Source organism: Pocillopora verrucosa, chromosome 7 (genome assembly GCF_036669915.1).
Source record: "Pocillopora verrucosa isolate sample1 chromosome 7, ASM3666991v2, whole genome shotgun sequence".
Lineage (NCBI taxonomy): Eukaryota > Metazoa > Cnidaria > Anthozoa > Scleractinia > Pocilloporidae > Pocillopora > Pocillopora verrucosa.
In genome coordinates, this window is record NC_089318.1 from 8,864,146 (window position 1) to 8,883,884 (window position 19,739).

Genomic DNA, 19,739 nt, shown 5'->3' on the forward strand with positions numbered 1-19,739 from the left:
CGTCGCGCTAGTTTGATGAGGAACATGTATTTTGGTTCAAATTTGGTAGAAATTTGCTCAGATATCGTTTTTGATAGTGTAGAAAGGTCTTAGAGAAGTAATGTTTGATGCGGATGAGCCAATTTCAGATTACCAAAAAGTTATTCGAGGTATGTATCTCAATAAAGGTGTACAGGAAGACTGTGACTGAGCTCAGTTGTCTATCTCAATTACCTGTACAGAGGGTCTGCATATTTCAGTCGATTTACACTGACCATTTCTTAAGGGCTGAGTTTGCAAAGGTTTGTTACACAGCTCTTATATTATGTGTATCAATATTGTTTTTTCTCTCTTGCAGAGCGAGCATCTCAAAGCCTCGGACCTCTCAGATATGCGTTCAATTCTCCTGTTAAATCACCCGGCTCCAGGAAGTATAAAGGCGATTCCTACAGCTCAGCAGGTAGTATTGATGAAAGTGTATGAATACTTAAGGATTTCTTGGGGATGTGAGTTATGGTGGCCGCACAGAATGCACTAGTACAGAATAAAATTACCTCAGAAGACTTCCTCAAAACACCAGCTAGTAATATAATTTACTGTATTGATGGCTATCAGAACTTCTGTTGTGTTGTCTCTGCTCATCTAGTGGTTCCAACTTTCCATTGAAAAATTACATTTTTCTCTTTTAGTTGATTTTTTGTGTAGAAGTATGCACACATTCATATCCAACTTAATTGTCACCATGCACTCCTTCCTCACACTTTTCCTCCTTGTCACAATGTATTGTTTTTTGTTGTCTGATTTTATCAAGAAGTTCACTGTCAACAGTGTTTCAGGTATGTCAACCCTGTTTAAAGCAACAACACAAAAATTACCTATATCAAAACTCAATTGTAATTTAAGCATTCAAATGACAAAAACAACAACAACAAACTTTATTTAACTTAGCAATTTAAATACACATCCATCCGTCCCTACTCACAAATAGAGAAGTGTAACAACTGTGAACCAGAAGTAATCAAACCCAAAGCTGTGTGGGATGTGTATGTGTATTTATGTAATTATTAATTTTAGATTCTTTTTGTAATTTTTTTTTGGGATTATTCTTTAATTTTAGGAAATTTAGGAAAGGACAGATAGCTTCATTCATTCACCACTTTCAACTCTTTGGGGTTTCAATGTATATACCCATTAATTATACTCATGATTCACTGTTAATACTTTTTAGTGTCTGGTTTTTTTTACAGTCAAGTGAATGAAACAAAGAGTCATTATACATTGCTTAAGTTTGTTTATGGAAGGTAGCCAAAGGAATACATAGCCAAAATTTTAGAGTTTTATAACTTTTTGATGTGTGCTAAATTTGATCAAACCTTTGTGTTCAAGAGTGGACATAATTTCCTTCATTATATTCATATTCTAGTGACAAGGCTAAAGACTTTGCTTCAGCAGTACAATGACTCACAGATTTTGGAGCCAAGAGCTGCAGCTACTTCTCAGTCAGTAAGTGACTCAATTTCATGTTTATTCATTAAAATTATTTGCTATTTGCCAGTGGACAAATGGATATCCAGTGAAACAACAAAAATAAAATGTAGGAAGGCTTACAAATAATTAACATTAGATCTCCTTCAAACATTCACAGATTGGGGCAGTACCAGACAGGAGCCATTTGCCCAACACAGATGAAGTAACACAGCTTTTGAACAACCAGTTCATTGTATTACAATACCTTGAGGACCAAGTTGAGTTCTACAAGGTGAGGTTACTGCTTTTAACCTTGATCAATGTAAAGTTAATAAGAGTCAATTGTATAATTGTTCTTATGGGGGAAGTCCAGAATGGAAGTGTTGTATGGAACACTAACTTGGCAGCCTAAGTACTCTGTACCATAAAGCAATTTCTTGAATGAGGTTGAGCATGATATCATGGATTATCAACAACTAGGTCTCAGTTATCTGCCATAGGCTCAATAGGCAAATAACTCAGACATGAAGTTTGATATTAAATAAACAATTATAGCCTCCCCTTGGTATAAAAATACACAGATATTGTCTGCAGACATTACCTGTTCCAAGATGTGACCAGTTTTCTGAGAGGGAAGTTCTAGGAAAACTGTGAGTTTCAGGGGACAGATAATGCTTTAAGACAAATATCTGTGCAGATTTCACAGCAAATAGTCCCAGGCTATCGGGTTTTTATTATCCTTCAAAGATTTTTTACAAAGTGCAGGAAAAATATTTTTGAACAGCTTACAGTTTGCTTACTTTCAGTATTCTTTGGTATGACTATGAAAAAACAAAGAATTTTCCCTTCTTCTGTGATGATAGCTAAATGCTCTTCCATTTTAAGTTAAAGTTTAAACCAATGCTTTCATTGTAGTGGACATAAAGTTTGAAAATTAGAGAATTTCACTGGAGGTATATCCTCGGATATTCCTCAGTTTTAGCTGGTGATTATTTGAGAATGTGATGCGTATTGACCAATTATGCTCAAGCAAAAATATTTGATGGATTATAATTCATGATATCATGAGAAAATAGAATTGAATAATTTTCTAATTGCACACTCTTTCATCAATCTACAAAAAAGACACTTCTGATTTTATAAAAGTTTAAGAACACTACACAGATAAGGGCTTGGAAACCAGACAGACTTTGAACCTGATATGATAAATATAATATCTGCTGCAGAAATCATGACTGTTAACTTTACACACTATTGAATACTAATTAAATGCTCTTAACCCGGCACTCATGTATAATGATCACAGTTATATGAAGCTTAAAAATCATTATTGAAACCATTCAACACAGTTGACTTTTCATTGTTTCCCTTTGCCATAATTATAGGATGCCCTGGAGTCTCTAAAACAAAGAGCAGAACTTGTGATTACAGAAAATGAAAATCTGTTTGATCAGCTCAAGACTCAAGCCATTTCCCAAGTGCTATCAACAGGAGAACAAAGCAAGTCTGAGGTAACAAGCGACACACTAACTGCAAATGTTTTGCATACCTTGCCAAAAGGTCAAAAGGTTAATTCTGCACCCACAAAGTTCAGGAGCTTTCCCCTGGCTTTGTAGCATGGAGTGAGCAGAAGTATTATGTTACTATACCCCTAGATGGGATACTAATCCACCATAGGTTGCCCCCTCACTTTCCCCCTACATCTTGTCAGGTTTCCTGACAGCTCTCCAGTACGAGCGAAGGGAGGGATTGTAAGTTAAGAGTGTCTTGCACAAGAACCCAACACAATGAGTCACACAGATGCTGAACCTTGATCTTTCCACATGCAGTCTAGATGGCTGAGCTTAAGGGTCATGGTGTCTAACACTAAACATGATTTTTATGAATTTTTCCAGAAAGCTCTCTCATCATAGCATGAATAGGAAGAAGAGCTGTCAAAACATTTTGGCCTTCAATTATTGACATGACTCTTTTAATAATAGTGACCCTATAAATTAATGAAATATTGATTTTAATTCATAATAATAACTTTCACAATGAACATAGACATCTTTTACATTATGATTTTTACTTACAATTTACATGCATTTGATGCCTTATCAAATCTAAATGTCTTGTCACCTAAATTATATGGAACAGTTGTCACTGATCACTCAATACTTTATTTAATGTTATTTATTGCCCTTTGCTTAGGAACAATTTCCATCAGGCCCCACATCAGGGGATCCAAAACAAGGGTTGGGTAGGTCACAGACAGAGGACAGCACCATCAGTGGTGATGGGGATGATGATGAGGTGAGGCAGGGGCAAGGCACCTTGCCAACTGTGCTTCATGAACACAGCAAAGCACAGCCTGTGAGGGGTTTGAAGAAAATGGACAGGGAAACTATGAGTACAAAAGAACTTGGTTTACATGATGTAGTACCAAGTGAAAGGGATCCCAGGAAATCCTTGATGCCATCTGTCATGCAAAGATCAGCACTTGAATCTTCCTTTGGAATAAGTAACCTTGATTCCCAGGTAATTGTTCTGATGTAGTTTTGTATGGTCCAATCACCTGCACATGTTTACGCGCAGACATTAGAAATGTTCTGTTACTTTTGTGCCAATTATTATTAAATGACACTGACTCTAAAAAACCTGGCATCTAATTTTTACTTAAAATATCACCTTGAATCACACATTAAGTTTGCAAGAATAAAGAAAATGATCACCAACTATAAAATCTCTTGAATGTGGAAAAAATTCTCTCTGTTAGCACCTAAGTAAATTTTTAAAGAACAGTATTGAGATTATGCTTACTGATGATAGAGTGTAAAGGGTCAAATTATTTTTATAAAACCTTTATATAATTTTTATAGTGAGAAGATATTATAAGGAGAAAGTATGTCAAGCATTTAAATTGTTGATTGACTAATCCAAACTGCTTGTTTTTTGCAAAAGTATGGAATCTTTTGGGCTGTACATGGTGCATTTTATAGTAACATGATTTTCATGCACCAATGGATTCATCACCTCTTTTGTAAAACTTTGTAAACTTTATAATAATTATAGCACTTGAAAGGATTGCAGACCTTCCACTTATCTTCCACTTGCTATTCACTAAAGTCAAACTCAACTTACAGCTGTACAATGTTCACAGGAGAAAAAGATTTTAATGGTGACATATTCAAATCAATTTGTAGATTATTTTATATTTTTCCTGTGAAGGTATTCTTTGTTTTATTAAAAAGATACAGCTTACAAGCAATTATTTACAGTATTAAATCTGTTTTCACAATTTCAAGTTCTGCTAAATTGTACACCATTTACACACATCCATTTTCAAGTTCATGTCACCACTGAAATAATTATTTTACATCTTGACAGTTATTTATGTCTGCCAATGAAAGAAAATTTGTTAACCAGCTTGAAGAAGAGGTGGTAAGAGCTTTTAAACATAGCACTCTCACAGTAATGTAGCTTTTGCTCCATTATATGCTAAGGACTCAGCTTTTAGGCTCCTTATCACTTTTTAGTACAAATCTACCAACATTCTATCCCAAACAATCTGATTGGCTGTGCTACCTATCCCAATTGCTACAATCTGATTGGCTGTGCTACCTATCCCAATTGCTACAATCTGATTGGCTGTGCTACCTATCCCAATTGCTACAATCTGATTGGCTGTGCTACCTATTCTGCGGTAAATAGTAAGAAAGGGAGTGCTCTAAGTAACAGTGCGTGGTCTTAAAGTAAAATAAAGATGCGAGTCTTTTGTGTTGATAAGTTTTGAACAACTGGTACAGTATGTTAAACAATTACTCTTTGAGCACGCATTGGATATATGATGGTAAATAGCGAGTAAGGTGTATAATATTGAGTTGGCTAATATCCAAATAGCCTGAATAGAATAATTGCTTTATTAAATTTCATTAAATCCTGAACGTTTGGATATTTGAAGCATTTTTCAGCTCCACAACAGTTGGTGCAACACTTTCCCTTATATTGATGAGGCTTTCTCCTCATTAACTACAGCTGCACATGTATCAGGGGATAGCAATCTCAAGTTAATAATCCATTTGTTAAATACCACATTAGCTTCCAAGAGTTTTATTCCCTTTTTGAAATAGAATTTATCCTCAAATTACCCACCCACTTTGTGCAGTTTACGTTATTGGTTTCTATGATTAAGCAAACTGTTGCAGAATTGAACGTACATTTACTGCTTTGTCATTTACAGGAGAAAATCCGGAAACTGCATGAAGCAAAGACAAGACATCTGGAGTCTCTTCTTTATTCAACAAGGTGATGTCGTGTTCCAACTGAGTAACAACTTTCTCACCTTACCATCTTGATTTTATTTTGTGTGTTTGTTACAGTTGTTCTTACCATGATGTTAATCCTTTATGAAATATTCTCCTTGACATATTCTTCTTAGTGAATTATCCAGCTGTTCTGAGTGAAAAATAAGCTCTTTTTCATGGGTCTCTCTGAGTGGACAGACATTAGAGTGTATTTTCGCACCCAATAGAGGCCTTTGTTCTTTTAAGATTAATTAAAATTTAGACATGCTACAGCCTCTATGAGATATTGCTGATGAGTTTGTGTAGCTTGATTTAACAATGAACTTCTGCTTCATTTTGTCATCATGCTCTTTGTCACTGGTTGCCCGACTTTAATGGGGCCATCTCAACCTTTTTTCTTTTCTTTTTTAATTTTAATTTTTTTAGAGATGAACTTGAAGACTACCAGAGGCAGTTATCAGAGCTGCAAGCAAAATTAAGGTCAGTGAAAATGAGATAGCAAACTACAATTATATGTTGTTTTTGTCACTTAGAAGAGTAAAGTATAAAGTACTACTTCTACATGTTAATGCCAAGTTCTACTTGATGTTCCTGTCATTTTTTTCGAAATTATTAATTTCCATATATTAATTTTACCTGTCTTGCAGAGCTCAAAAAGTATTAGAGGATCAGGTCAGACAGTTGCACGGTTATGTCGTTGTTTATGAGTTAGAGATTATTGATTTGTCAAATTTGGGAGTTTTTTTGTTGTTTTTGGCCTGGTTTGTCTTTTGGTTCTGTTTTATGGTATTGTGAGGCTTTTATTGCCTTAAAAATTTGCTATGGACAGTTTTCGTCAAGATAGTTCCTATTTGATGTTGCAAAGGGAAAAAGTACTCTTGAATACACTAGAAAGAAATCTTAATAAGTAATGTTTTGCGAGTGTGAACAAAATCGAAGGTGTACGAACAAGAATGATTAAAGATGGATTTTAAAAGATGTATTGAGGATGACTTTCTCTGGATGAGCAAAGTGTTATTTAACCCTTTACTTTTATTTCTGGATATGCTTGCGAGTAATGACAAAGTGTACATCTTTTGGTTATTTTATCAGAGAGGTCAACCAGCCTTGTGCGTCAAATGTGGTCATCATTCTGCCGTTTTGTCCAATACACACAGTGAAGCAGCCATAGACACAATCAATCAACTGACAAAGTAAGAATCTGAACGGGTGTATCAAGAAATACCCTGAGGCCAGGGAAGGTTTCTTAGAGTCAATATTTAAAGTGAATCTAGTACGACACACGACTAGCCGTGTTCAAAACAGACCTTGGTAACAGCCCCCCCCCTCCCCCGCCGAAATCAAAGGTCCTCGCATGTACTTAGTGGATTGAGTGGATAAGCTTCGTTGTCTCCCATCTGCTTCATTATAGTAAACCCAATGTAACCAACATTTAAAATAAGAACTTGTAAGTTTGCTTGGTTTCGTTCTGTTATTGTTATTGTTATTTTTTTTTCTGATTTTTTTTTTTTTACATGTCTGTTTATATTTTTGTTTAATCTCTTGTACATCTTTCCCTGTTTTCAGAGAGAGGGATGATTTGATGAACATGTTGACAGGGCAGAAAGCCGTCTTAGCTGAGGTTCGCCAGCGGGAGTTTGAAGCTTACAACCAAGTGAAAAAGAGCTGTAATATGGTGGAACAGGCTCAGCTAGAAAAGGCAGAGGTATTGTGATGTCAACATATAACTTAAATGAGTGTACGTTTACAATACTTTATATTGGGGTGCATCATACATGATTTTGCTGCATACATTTTGCAGCCGTTGCATATTTCCAATATTAAGACAGCGAGTGGAAGTCGCCATGGCTTTTTATCGTATAAAATTTCGACCTGAAAGCGGTCCTGTTGTTAGGTAGCTGGTCACCCGCGAATAATTGGGACCAAACTTAAGAAAGACGATATTGAAAGGCTTCAATTGTGTTTAATTCTGGGTGTGAACTTTCGCTAGGCCATCATTCATGTTCGCCAGCTCCGAGAAGATTTGCGGAAAGAACGAGAGCGACACGAAAACAGCATGAGAATGTTCAGCGAAAAAATGGACATGGAGAGGAAAAAGGTGCAAGAAGCATGTCGGGAGGAAGTCAGTGGTCTTGTTAAACAGGTGCTTTTGGAATTTTTTCGTAAATTTATATGTTAAGTAAATTTGTGTGTGTCTGTTTTTGTTTCTAACCAAGCATGAAAAACATTTCATGGCTTCAGAGTGAATTAATCGTTTAATTTGGGGTGAAGAGCATCTGAACATCTTCGAACTACAGTACTACTGTAACAGTAGAAAAGCTAATGGAATAACACGTTGATTTAAAAAATCACAAGACATATGCTGCAAACGCAATCAGTAAGAAATAATTGTACCAGACATAGCGAGGTTGCAACGACTCAAGGAGGATTGAAACCCCATGTGTTCAAAAAGTGGAAGTTTGTTAGTTTGACGGCACTCGAAAGCCCAAACGCCTTTACAAACTTCATTTAGTCAGGATTGTCCCTTTCAAGGTCCGAAGCCGTAAATTGGAACGATCGTAATTGTCAATGACATAAGAAAGATGGTGAAATGAAATGAAGAAAGACGTATTTTCGTCTCGTCACGGGCCTGGGACAACGAACCTTCTGAATCCCCAGAAGGAACCAGACCTCAGACCTCAGACCTCTAGATTCTGCGCTTCGATGCTGACCCCACTGAACCACAGAGACGCTACGGCGATTTAGGGCATCACAAAGTTCACATGTGACCGGATACTGTTAAGATTAGCAAAGGCGAAAGAAAATGGAGAAGTGTGTCTTATTGCGTGGAACATACGTGATGGTCATCATACAACCTTGGCAAGTAAACATGTGTTTTTCCGATCGGAGAAAAAAACAAACAGGCTCACACTGTTCCTTTTTTATGGTGAATATTTTCATGAACGCCGCGTGATAGCTGAGGGTAAGTTCCTTTTAAATACTTTTATGGTGCAAACTTAAAGGTATAAATGTTAATTACTCTTCCTGCGGTGTAAAAACACCTCAGGTTGTCTAAAACGTAACTTTGAACGGCTTTTTTGAAATGGGAATTTCAACGGCAATCCATGGAGGACAGAGATCACATTTCAAAAACCAGACTTCCTCACAAATAAATATTATCTCTACTAAAGAGAAATTCGTTTGAATTTCTACTCTGGCCTTATTGAGCTTAATGGCCAGTATCGGGAAACTGGGTCTAAATAGCCAGGATTTTCTTTCCCAGTCTCCCCTTCTGGTGTTGACAAAGTGAAAGCCGGCAGCGAGCAGAAAGGTAGGCGATGTGTTCCTCATAATGGCTAAAATGTAAAGTGATAAATGAGATTAGAGTCTATCTTTGTGTTTTTTTTTCCCTTTAGTTAGCTCGAGTGTTCTTTAGATACCTGTTTGCGTTTTCTGAGAGGTTTAATTTTTATGTATTCCAGGCGAAGCGATCTGAACACCGGAAGCGAAGCCACAAGTATAGAGGCGGTTTCAAAATATCATTATCGTTGGCGGTAAGTACAGTGTATGTGCATACATTTAATAAAACATGTTCATTTAACCCGGCAATAAAATTGGAACCATAATTGCTGAAGAATCAATTGGGAATAATAGAGGATGGCTGAATTGATTGAATTGCGTAGTAACCTCTTGACGGGTCAAGAAATTTTACCGTTTCTTTATCGCCATTCTTTTGTTGACTGGTTGAATGTAATTTTTGTTGACATATTGTTTTCAGTTAAGGTTCAGCCGATGCACTGTTACAATTTGTCTGTTTATAACCATTCCTTATTTTAATTTCGTTTGGCGAGTGTAAGGTGAAACATGTTTATTTCCATCAAAGTCACATGATCTAGTTCACGCAATAAAGTTGTTTTCTTTAGCTTCATAGTCATAGGTTGGTCACGTGGTCCGAAATGGGTAAATAACAGTGGCGGCGAAAGTTAACTGCAAAACGTAGAGGGTTGTCCACTATCGTTGCGTTTGTAACTGCCACAGTACTTCCATAAATTCGGATTTGTCTTTTCATAAATACCCTGTGGATGCTAAGCTTCAGATGATAAGTATCCATGCCATATTTTTTCAACCGCTTGTGGCACAAATTTGTGTTTTAATCTGCGTGAGTAAATGGTCCGAATATAAGTTAATCTCTTCCCGATTTAAAAATTGTTGTTTTTCAGTTTCTTTTAAAAGAGATATTGACTTTCAGGATGAAATGAGATCAAAGTATAATATAAGAGTGAGATCTGGTACCAAAGTGTGCTCTGAACATTTTGAAGAGGAGGATTTCAAAAGTTCGCAGAAAGACGAATTAAGAGATTGAATCGGATGGCGCCTGTCCTTCATTGTTTTTCTGGTCAACAAGAAGTTAATTAAAAAAGAAATAGTATTTCGTTTTTAGCCATGCCTTATAATGTTAGGCATTGTTGTGACAGGCCAAACTGAATTACTTTAATATCTGGGAAAAACTCCGCGTTGACCAGAAGTTGGACATGAAAATGATAAACCTGTGCGGGATTTCTCAACAGTTCCTCACCGAAATGTGACAGTTTGAATTGCTCAGGTTGTCTTGGTCTCTTTAATTTTGAGAAAAAATTCCGACTGTCGGTTATCTTGTGATTTGAGAACCGTGACGGGCAGTTGATCTCACGCGATTTCTAAGTAATCTGAGTCAGCGTAAACCGAGCGCTAGATATGAGATTTATCAATCTCCTCGAGATCGCTTAGCAGTTACTCATCGACATATAATAATTTGGATTGCATAGGTTGCCTCGATTTCTTAAACTTTACGAAAAATGTCTAACTATCGGTCATCAAGTCATTTGAGAGCCGTGACCGGCAGTCGACCTCACGCAATTTTGACGCCTCCTTACTCTGAGCCCAGAGTTAAACATGACCGAGCGTTAGACATGGCATTTATAAATCACTTCGGGATCGTTTGGCGGTTCCTCATCGACATGTAATAGTTTGAATTATACATTCTCTCAATATGTTGCATTTTCGGAAAAATATCCGACTGCTACTCATTCAGTCATTTGAGAGCCTTGACCAGCTGCCGATCATGTAACCAGAGCGTACCAAACAAAAAAAAAGAAAAAACTTCACAGCTTTCGACAAAGTATCTCTTCATTCTAACCTTAAATCATAAAATCGTCAAAAAGTTATCTTATAATGCATTTGCTTCCCTTTAGTTCCCTTAAACGATCGCAAGAATCATTTTATCGGGCTTATGTAGGGAGACTGTTCTCAAAATTTATTTTTCTTTCCAGGGAAGATGGCGGCTGCCCATACACTTTCGATATCGACTGCTATATGTACTGCCTCATTGACTACCCCAAGCGGTTGGGTTGTCCTAGGAGTCGTTGGTGCAGTGTGTGTAACTGTTGCAGTAGTAACTGTTGTGGTTGAGAAGCGGCGAAAAGAAGGAAAGAGAAAGCAAAACTGATCAGACTCGAATACTTGTTAACATAAAATGTAGATGTCAATGGCGTTCTGAATAGCAAGTTACTTTTTTATCTTAAAAAATTTTTATTTTGTCGCTTTAAATGTTACTTCATATGATGAATATAAAAAACAGAACTGATCAGACTAGTGTACTTGTCAAAATACGATTTAGATGGAAAGGATAGACTGTATATCAAAATGATTTTCTGTCATTAAATAGTAGTGTTTAGTGGTGTTAAATTAAATTTTTCATAAAGCATTGCAAAATAAAATTATGAAATCGGTTGGTATAAATGTTTCTCTGATTGTGTAATGGAGTCCTGTCAATTCTCATGTCTTTGAACAATTTTTCATGATCCTTAATTTCCGTTCAAAGCTTAAGCTTGAATCTGTAATGCCACTCAAATAACACCACAGTTGTTTGTAGTTACTTATGCAAAAGAAAGCAGTTTTTGATTAAATTGATCAGACTGTGCATTTTTTAAATTAACCCTTTCTCCCCTCCCCTTAAAAGAATGGATATATGAAAAACAAAAACACAAACAAACTACTAAACAGCAAAAAAACAAACAAAAAAACAAACAAAAAACAAAAACAAAAAAACAGAAAAAAAAGGGAAAGAAAAAGAACAGTAACAACGGCAAAATTCACTGTGCAAAAATTTGGGTCAATCAATTCAATTACTGTTCCCATACATTCATCCGAATAGGAGATAATTTACATTGATGATTATTTCACTGACTGACACTGTACTTACAGTAGTTCTGCAGATAATATGAACACGTTTTTGTAATTGTCTTTTGGTAAAAGACCGTCCAGGTGAAGGTTCAGACGTATAAACTTGTAAGCGGATTCAGACGTCTCGAATACCTCAGCAAACATTTATCAAACTTTAGTCAAAGGCGTTTGACGTGTAGTTTTTCCCAAGTCACCTTTATCACAGTCACTATTACTCCTTTTCAGAATTAGTCTCTGGACAATCTTGTCGCGAGTAAAAAATTCAAATGTTTCTCTCACTTTCAACAATTAATCAAAGACCAATCAGACCCTAAACAAAGTTAGAAATTCTGTAATTTTAAAAATATGATTGACAAATGGAAAGGAACTTAAAACTGTTATTAATATGCTTGGGTAATTCGCGGCTAATATGCATGTTTTTTCACTTGATTTCCTGATAAAATTGAGGATGCCAACCAACGACATTTGTCTGTTCCTAACGATTGCCAAGATGGGTAGTGTTGTTGTTGTAGTTTATTTAATGTTTTGTCTTTTTCAGTTTTGTTACTGTACGTTGTTGCAATTTTTTTTAAGTTCAAGTTTTTTTGTGTCTTTACTCTCACAGATAGAATCTTTAAGAGAGGCTCGGTCAGCGCTGGAGAACCAACTAGAACGGCTAACTCGCGAAAAGGTTCGTGTTTATCGACTTATCTTCTGGGGATAATATACTTATTTCCCGGAGATGATTAATTGCTACGTTTATCCTTGTTCCTCATTCTGCGTTCATTTTTCAGTTTCTTTATTTTTACAATGTGTTAGGTCGACCTGATGGCAGAGCTGGAACAAGCAAACAGCCAAATCCTGGCGAATGTATCTGAAATTTCTAAGGTAAGTCTAAGGTTGGTCCATGCCTTATGACATGAAATGAGAGCTCTAAGCGCGAAGAGATTGGGACGAGACAAGATGGGTGGTGATCCATCTCATACCATAAGTTTGGGTCCGCTTTCACCACACACTTGTTGGATTAAAGTTTTCTTTTATCGGTGGAAAGTCTCTTTGAGTTTGTGGAATTATGACATTCAATGTGTGTTGCGTTTCACTGGCGCGTCAATTAGGCTTGTGTAGCACAAGAGACACGTGAAAAATGCAAAGAGTATGTGGAATAGCTCACTCGTATGGTCAATCTAAGGTTTTTGAGTTTTCACCAGGCTAATGAGACTATGGAGAAAGAACTTGAACAAACACAAATCAGATTGTCAACTGCTTCACAAGAATTGCACTCAGTCAAAGCAACTGCTCAGCAAGCGCAGAGGGAAAGAGAGCAGGTAACAGATAAAATAGAGCAAGAAAACGTGTTTGATGTATCCATAGACAATTACAGATCTCTGACCACATTGCTCATGCTCGTCTGTTCAGGAGAGAACACGGCTGACAAGTGAAATGGATGAACTTAGACGGCGTCTCCAAGAAGCTGAACACTCGTGGATGGAATGTAAAGAGGACTGCATCAGATTTACTGAAAGACTCAATACTGCAGAGCGAGAAGTAAGTGCATAACAGCGTTTTTTCTCTTTTAGTCGTTTCTTTTCTTCGTCCGTTCGTTTACCCTTCATCCTGCCCTTACCTAGCATTATCTGTCGCGTGATTTAGCAGAGTGGGCTGGAAATATCCCGGCGCCGCGTGAACCGCAGGAGCAAGGCGCAGATTACTCTGAGTAAGACAAACCTATTGTCGATTAGTTCAAAGGCTTTTGATTGTTCATATACAGGCTAAAGGTGCCATTGCTGCGAAAGAGAAGCTGGAGAAAACCAGGGCGGAAGATTTCGAACAACTCCGGAAACAAAGCGGACAAAGAGATGAGCAACTCACCACGCTCTTACAAGAGACAGAAACAAGGCACAGTAAGTGAATTTTTATCGACCATTTTTTCTCTGTGAGTATTCGATTCCTCTTAAGAAGAAATACAGCTGCTGCTTTGTGCCTTATTAGGGCTCGATGCATGCGTAATGTGCGCTATTTTGAATGTTTATTTGGCAAACAAACCAAAAATGCTTCTTGGTCGAAGCTTGTACCGTTAACAACAGTTAAGGCTGGTAGTCATAGGAGACGTAGTTGGAGTCAAAAGCAGAGTCTTTGACCAGAAAGTTTCAGATTTGGGAGAATCAGAGCGTTGTCATTTTCTTCCGATTTCCCCTTTAACCCGGCGCTAACAAACCTGTGGAACTTTATAATCCTTTAGAAACTTTATAACCTGAGGGAACTTTTATTGGAGATACCGTTAACAGAAGCGGAAGAAACAACCAATCACAATGAGAGGCCCTCTGAGTACGACTTCCAACAGTTTATAATAAGCGACAGAGTTGAAGGCCGTATCGGTATCCTGCTTCGGATACCATCTGTTTGCTTTCCACTAGATCTTATCGTTCTGCGCTGTTGATTATATTATTACGACGTTGTTAAGAGCATCTTTTAGTCTTCGGATACGTGTGTTCTTATACCTGAATCGCTCTGCTTTCTTCAGCTCAGTGTAGAACTGAATTGCAGCAGATGCTTGAGGCTGAGATTCAGGTGTGCAACAAAATGAAAGAAGAGTGCAAGAGACTCACTCAGCAGTTGGAAGATTCCGCTGAGAAATCAAGGTAGGTTATTTGAGTAGAGTGTTTTAAACAAAAATAAAAAGAAGGAAAACAAAACAGCTTAGTGACTTCACCAGAGGTTAGGCCCAGACCTCTAGTATCCAGTGTGACCACCTGATATCCCATTTTAGTAAACTAAGCAAATTTGCACCACAGAGATTTCCATCCCACAATACATTCGGTCGATATTTCCACACCTGTTTTCCCTCTGTCTGGTTGTTTTTCCGGTCTGGTCTGGCCTTTCCTAGAATATTGTGAAATCTTTGAAATAAATGATAAGAAATGTTTGGTTGGTTGTATTGCGTTCATGGTGCAAACTGCTTCAGACTACTTTCTTGCGCTCTCAGTCAGAAAGAGATTTATGCTTGAGCATGTTCTCGAAATATTCACCTGGGGTTCCCCTTAATGAGATTTGCATTAATTTAGAGCAAAGGTGCAAGATGCAAACAAGGAATGCAGTAAATTGAAGAAGAAACTTGACGAATCTGTGGCACAGAGGCGGACTGTAGAGGAACAAAACACAAAAAAAGACAAACGTCTGCATGAATTGCAGTTTCGTCTCAAACAGAGCGACGAGAACGCTCGCAAGCAAGTAGATCAGGTAAAAGGGTTTAGATATATCTGTATGCTGTTATTATCTTTTGATAGGACGTCTCTTAGCAACGGGTGACTGGCAAAAGGAGATCAACAACACCAACACAAAAACAGAATTAAAACTAGAAAAAAAAGGCAAAATGATAACTAAAAGAAAGAATTTTTCATTTTTGGGGAAAATGAGCAGTTCTTGATTTGATCTTATGATCGAGTTAGGTTGGACCTGGCCATTAAGGATAACAACGACAAAAACAACAAAACCAAAAACAAAAACAAAACTAACAACATCAAGAAAACGAACAAATTGATTATTGCAACTAAACTATGTTAGAGATAAGTTATCAGGTCGGAAAGGTAACATAATGATGCTGGTATTCATGGTTTTGTTGTCCGTACTGTTTATTATCATTCTTATTAATGTAACTGTTAATAACAGTAGCAATATTTTTATCATTGCTATTGATATTTTTGTTATTGAATAATTGATTTCCTTTTTTGTGAGTAGATGTGTCAGTTGCTTGCCACACGAAATAACTTGATGAAGGAAAGAAAAATTTTAAGTCAAGAAGTCGAATTCTTGAGAAAACAGCTGATCGCAAAGATACCCTCTGAGCCTGTGACACCCTTTATGGAGACTGCCAGTAACTCAAGTGCTGAAGATCCTGGTCGCATAACCGAAGCAAAATAGCGTGACGCTTGATGTGTGGCATCCATCGATCTGCTATGAACCCTGTTCACAGATTTATGCCCAGAGACGAATTGAAGAAACATTCCATATGAAAATGATAAAATTTTTAATGTACATTATTATTATCGTTACTTTTATCATCTTTTAGCTCCAGTTATTCAAAACGTAGCGAGATCTGTTTTGTATATATCTGCAGGTTTGCTTTTGCTTCTATATTTTGAATATGAAAACATCTATTTTAATTGTTTCAAACAGGAAAAGAAAGAAAAGAAAAGAAAGCGCAGAAAAAAGAGAATCAGTTTTAACACTAAATACTGTTTACTTTGTTTTTATGCCTCATATACTTCTTAACTGTACCAAAAGAGAAATCACCATATTAAAATAACATATAGATTTAGCCAAGCCTAAAAGCGGAGCTCTTGTTGGTTTATTTTCTAGCCCCTCATTATAATAAAAACTGTAATAAAACTCTTCAGCACTGACTGCAGGAAAGTTTTTCCAAGGGGATTAAGAGACCGGTCCAGGGGTTGGGGAGGAAAGGGAAGAATTGACGAGGTCTGGAACCTGGAGACCACGTTTTCAACTTGCAAGGCGACAACACGCATGCTGCTAAGGACCTTCGTTGTTCTTGATGTTTTGAGCAAATTTTCGAAGATAGGGAATCTTTTTTCCTTCAGAGGAAGTGTGCGATGCCAACATCAGTTGAAATTATATTCTTTTGAGCGTGACTGATAATTTTGGTTTAGGAAAATGAGCCAAAATTGAAAGAAACGACGGTAAACTACTTCAAGTTTAGACATCACTCGTCCATTGAAGAGTATACAAGTGATAACAATGAATTAGTAAATCAAGACGCCAGAATCGTATGGGCTTCTCTTATATCTTCTCTTGAAGTTGTCAGGTATGACTACTTGCCCCATCGTTTTTCCCCTAACGTTTCAACCTCCTCTGTTCCGCGTAAAAATTAAAAAGAAAAGTCATTTTCAACTCGTTTTTGAACCTGTAATTTTTTAAGGTGTAAAGTGTTATTTTTTGGCTATTGTTGTGTCACGATTGTCCTGTGGCTGGAAGTACACGGCGTCTTTTTTTATATTCCTTCTGTTATTTGATTCGGTAACCACTACCGTAACTGCTCATAGTGTAGGTATCTTTGAGCCAACTGCCCATGATCTTAGCAACTCTAGCAAGTGAAGTACGAAATCTTGCCTAACATGTTTCTTGCGCTGCAAAAGTTTGCTTTAAAACAAGACAAGCTAGAATTAAAATGTCATAATCAAAACTTGATGGCGAAGAGAGACTTAAGATTCGATCATGCGGACATTTGTGGAAAACTTGTGATAATACTTGGATTTCATTTTTACATCGCAGCAATCAATTCCAAACGTCAATCAAGTTTTCTTTTAAGATTTTAAGTTAAGTTGATGTTGTTATTGGCCATATTAAATGGATTGAAAAGGTTTAGATGGTATTTTTCTAGTGTTTGCAAATAGTTGAATTTACTGGAAGGTAGAGTTGTTGTAACATGTTAACATGAAACAATAAATTTTGTTGATATGTAAAAGTTTTCATTTGACTATCAACTAGCAATTTGTTGTATTATATTTCAACCCAACCATTTTCCACAATTTATAAACACTATTACAAAATAATTAGTCAATGCCTGTAGTTCAAGCTTGCCACAACTTCAAAAATTGGATGCACACCTCAAAAGGAGGAGAAATAAATTTCAAGTTTCTATTTATTCAGTGTAGGTTTGTCAGGTAAAATTGAGTCAAACATTAAAATAGTAGAGCCCACTTTAATTTCAGTCCTAATTAACAGGGGATCCTTGCTTTTCCAGTTTCCCACCCTTTAAAACTCACATACCTTGTGACCAATTCCTTATATCCATGTTTAGTTTGGGTATGAGTATTGGTAAGAAAAACCATGCATTAATGAAAGCTTGAGCAAGAGTATTTAATGCAACTCAAATGATAATATTACATGTTGCAATGTAGCAACTTACACAGCAAAATTATTTAGTCACACAATTCCAAACAAAGAAAGTCGGGTAATTGACTAACCTGCTTCAACTTTTGAACGCTTGAGTTACAAAGAATTAATGGTAAACAGTTACAGTTAATACAAAGTTGAAAGTTTAAAATCTAATAGATATACATTACAATAATCAAATCCTATAAATCCAAGCAAAAAAGGGTCAGTTACCACTATAACTTCTCCCACACAATCATACTTGCAGGAAATCATTAATTTTTGTCACAAGGTGGTACTGTACTTACAATAGTTCTACTGACACAAATGTGTTTTCCTAAAGTTATCTCATAACTTATGACTGTACAGGTCCTGGACAGGTCATGTGGAAGGTTCCTGCTTGGGGACTGACATTTCAATTACTTCAGCAAACTGTAATCATCAGAATTGCAAGCCAAGATGTATTTACCAAGTGCTCAAGTTTCCAAAGTAGTCACCCAATTGTTACAGTCAAGTTCACTCCTTTTTGAGGTCATCTTCAGCTTGATCATCCTGTGACATGTAAACATATCAAATGTTACTCTCAAATTCAAATACTTGCTTGAATCAAAAGTTATAATTTTTTAATAACCTGCTTCCTTTAACCCTTTAATCCCTGAGAGTGACTTGCATCTAATTTCCCCATTCAATATCACCCCTGAATCAAACATTGAGGTTATGAGAATACAGGAAATAATAATAAATTGAACAACCTCTTGATTGTTAAAAAAATTCTTCCTGCTAGCACATTAGGAAATATATAGAGAACAGCATGGAGAATATGCATACTGATGTTAGGGTGTAAAAAGGTTAATAGTGCTCCAGAAATGTTAAATAGTGTTGGAGAGAAAGAAATAAAGTTTTTGAAACGTTCTATGTTAAGTGGAACTTTGTCGTGAATGTTAGTTGCAGTGGCAATGAAACATCTAGTTTTAGTATCTATCTTTTACCAGCTGACATCTGAGAAGAATCAAGTCCACACTGATGATTTGACACATTGTAAGCAAACCCTACTACTCATTAGATTTTATTTGGTCAAAAACATGAAGGGCAATAGAGGAAATTGGCTAGCACAATTCAAGTTTCCCTTCTTAGGTATTCTGTGATGGTTTCTTCTATCATATGGTAAATTTCACTCATTTCACTGTCTTCTGTTCATCTGTTTGCTTTCCTAACAATTTTAACTATTGTTGCCAACAAATGCAAGGAGCATATAAAATGAGTACAGTTATTAACACTTTAATTCTTGAGAGTGACTAGCATCTAATTTCTCCTTTCAATATCATCCCTAAATCAAGCATTAAGGTCATGAGAAAAAAGGAAATGATATTCAACTGAAAAACCTCTAGATAATTTGACAAATTCTCCTTACCAGCACATTAGGAAATGTATAGAGAACAATATGGAGAATATGCATAGTAGTGTAAAGGGTGAAAGACATATTGTAATCAGTTTTATATGATATTATATAGAGTATTGCTTGAATATAAAGTTGCAAGTGCCTAGTAAAAATCAGTCTATGGTCTTCTACTCTTCCACCTTGGAGGGTGCCTTGTGTACATAAAAATTGAAGTTCAGTGCCTTTACCAGCTTTTTTGGCTACAAAGATCAACAAAGAACAACAGCCACATCAAGAAATATTTTTCATGACAAACACCTTTACGATGGTAGATACACACAACTGACATGTTTGAGTAAAGCATGTCAAGCATTAATTAAGGTATGAATTTGTCAGTTTTTTTTCATTACTTGCAACCAGCTTATTTCTATCAGCTTTATAAACTTCTGTATCCTCACTTTCAAAGAAAAGCATTTCCCATGAACATTTAAACATTGAAGACATAAGCTACCAGCAACAAGTTTTTCCATACCAAATTCTCCAGACCAACATCACCAGAA

General features: G+C 36.5%; 1 protein-coding gene and 1 long non-coding RNA gene across 2 annotated transcripts; both read left to right on the forward strand.

Moving 5' to 3' along the window:
• Positions 1-2: 2 nt before the first annotated feature.
• On the forward strand, positions 3-16,439 carry LOC131780328 (serologically defined colon cancer antigen 8 homolog). The gene is made up of 21 exons (XM_066169981.1): positions 3-149; positions 338-439; positions 1,403-1,482; positions 1,625-1,738; positions 2,832-2,957; positions 3,640-3,966; positions 4,816-4,869; positions 5,669-5,733; positions 6,159-6,212; positions 6,380-6,404; positions 6,825-6,925; positions 7,299-7,437; positions 7,723-7,875; positions 12,538-12,603; positions 12,732-12,800; positions 13,121-13,237; positions 13,329-13,457; positions 13,681-13,813; positions 14,434-14,551; positions 14,975-15,149; positions 15,648-16,439. The coding sequence occupies exons 1-21, from the start codon at positions 101-103 to the stop codon at positions 15,828-15,830; spliced, it is 2,379 nt and encodes a 792-aa protein (XP_066026078.1). The 5' UTR covers positions 3-100; the 3' UTR covers positions 15,831-16,439.
• On the forward strand, positions 8,676-11,656 carry LOC131780330 (uncharacterized). Its single transcript, XR_009339867.2, has 4 exons — positions 8,676-8,694; positions 8,995-9,042; positions 9,194-9,265; positions 11,021-11,656. It is a non-coding gene; the product is annotated as an uncharacterized lncRNA (long non-coding RNA).
• Positions 16,440-19,739: the final 3,300 nt, after the last annotated feature.

Excerpts from the sequence above, each read along its gene's own strand:
- LOC131780328 (XM_066169981.1), top strand. The coding sequence starts at position 101 with ATGTTTGATGCGGATGAGCCAATTTCAGATTACCAAAAAGTTATTCGA. Across the intron at positions 2,958-3,639 it reads GAGAACAAAGCAAGTCTGAG|GAACAATTTCCATCAGGCCC; the intron begins GTAACAAGCGAC and ends CCCTTTGCTTAG. Across the intron at positions 6,926-7,298 it reads ACAATCAATCAACTGACAAA|AGAGAGGGATGATTTGATGA; the intron begins GTAAGAATCTGA and ends CCCTGTTTTCAG.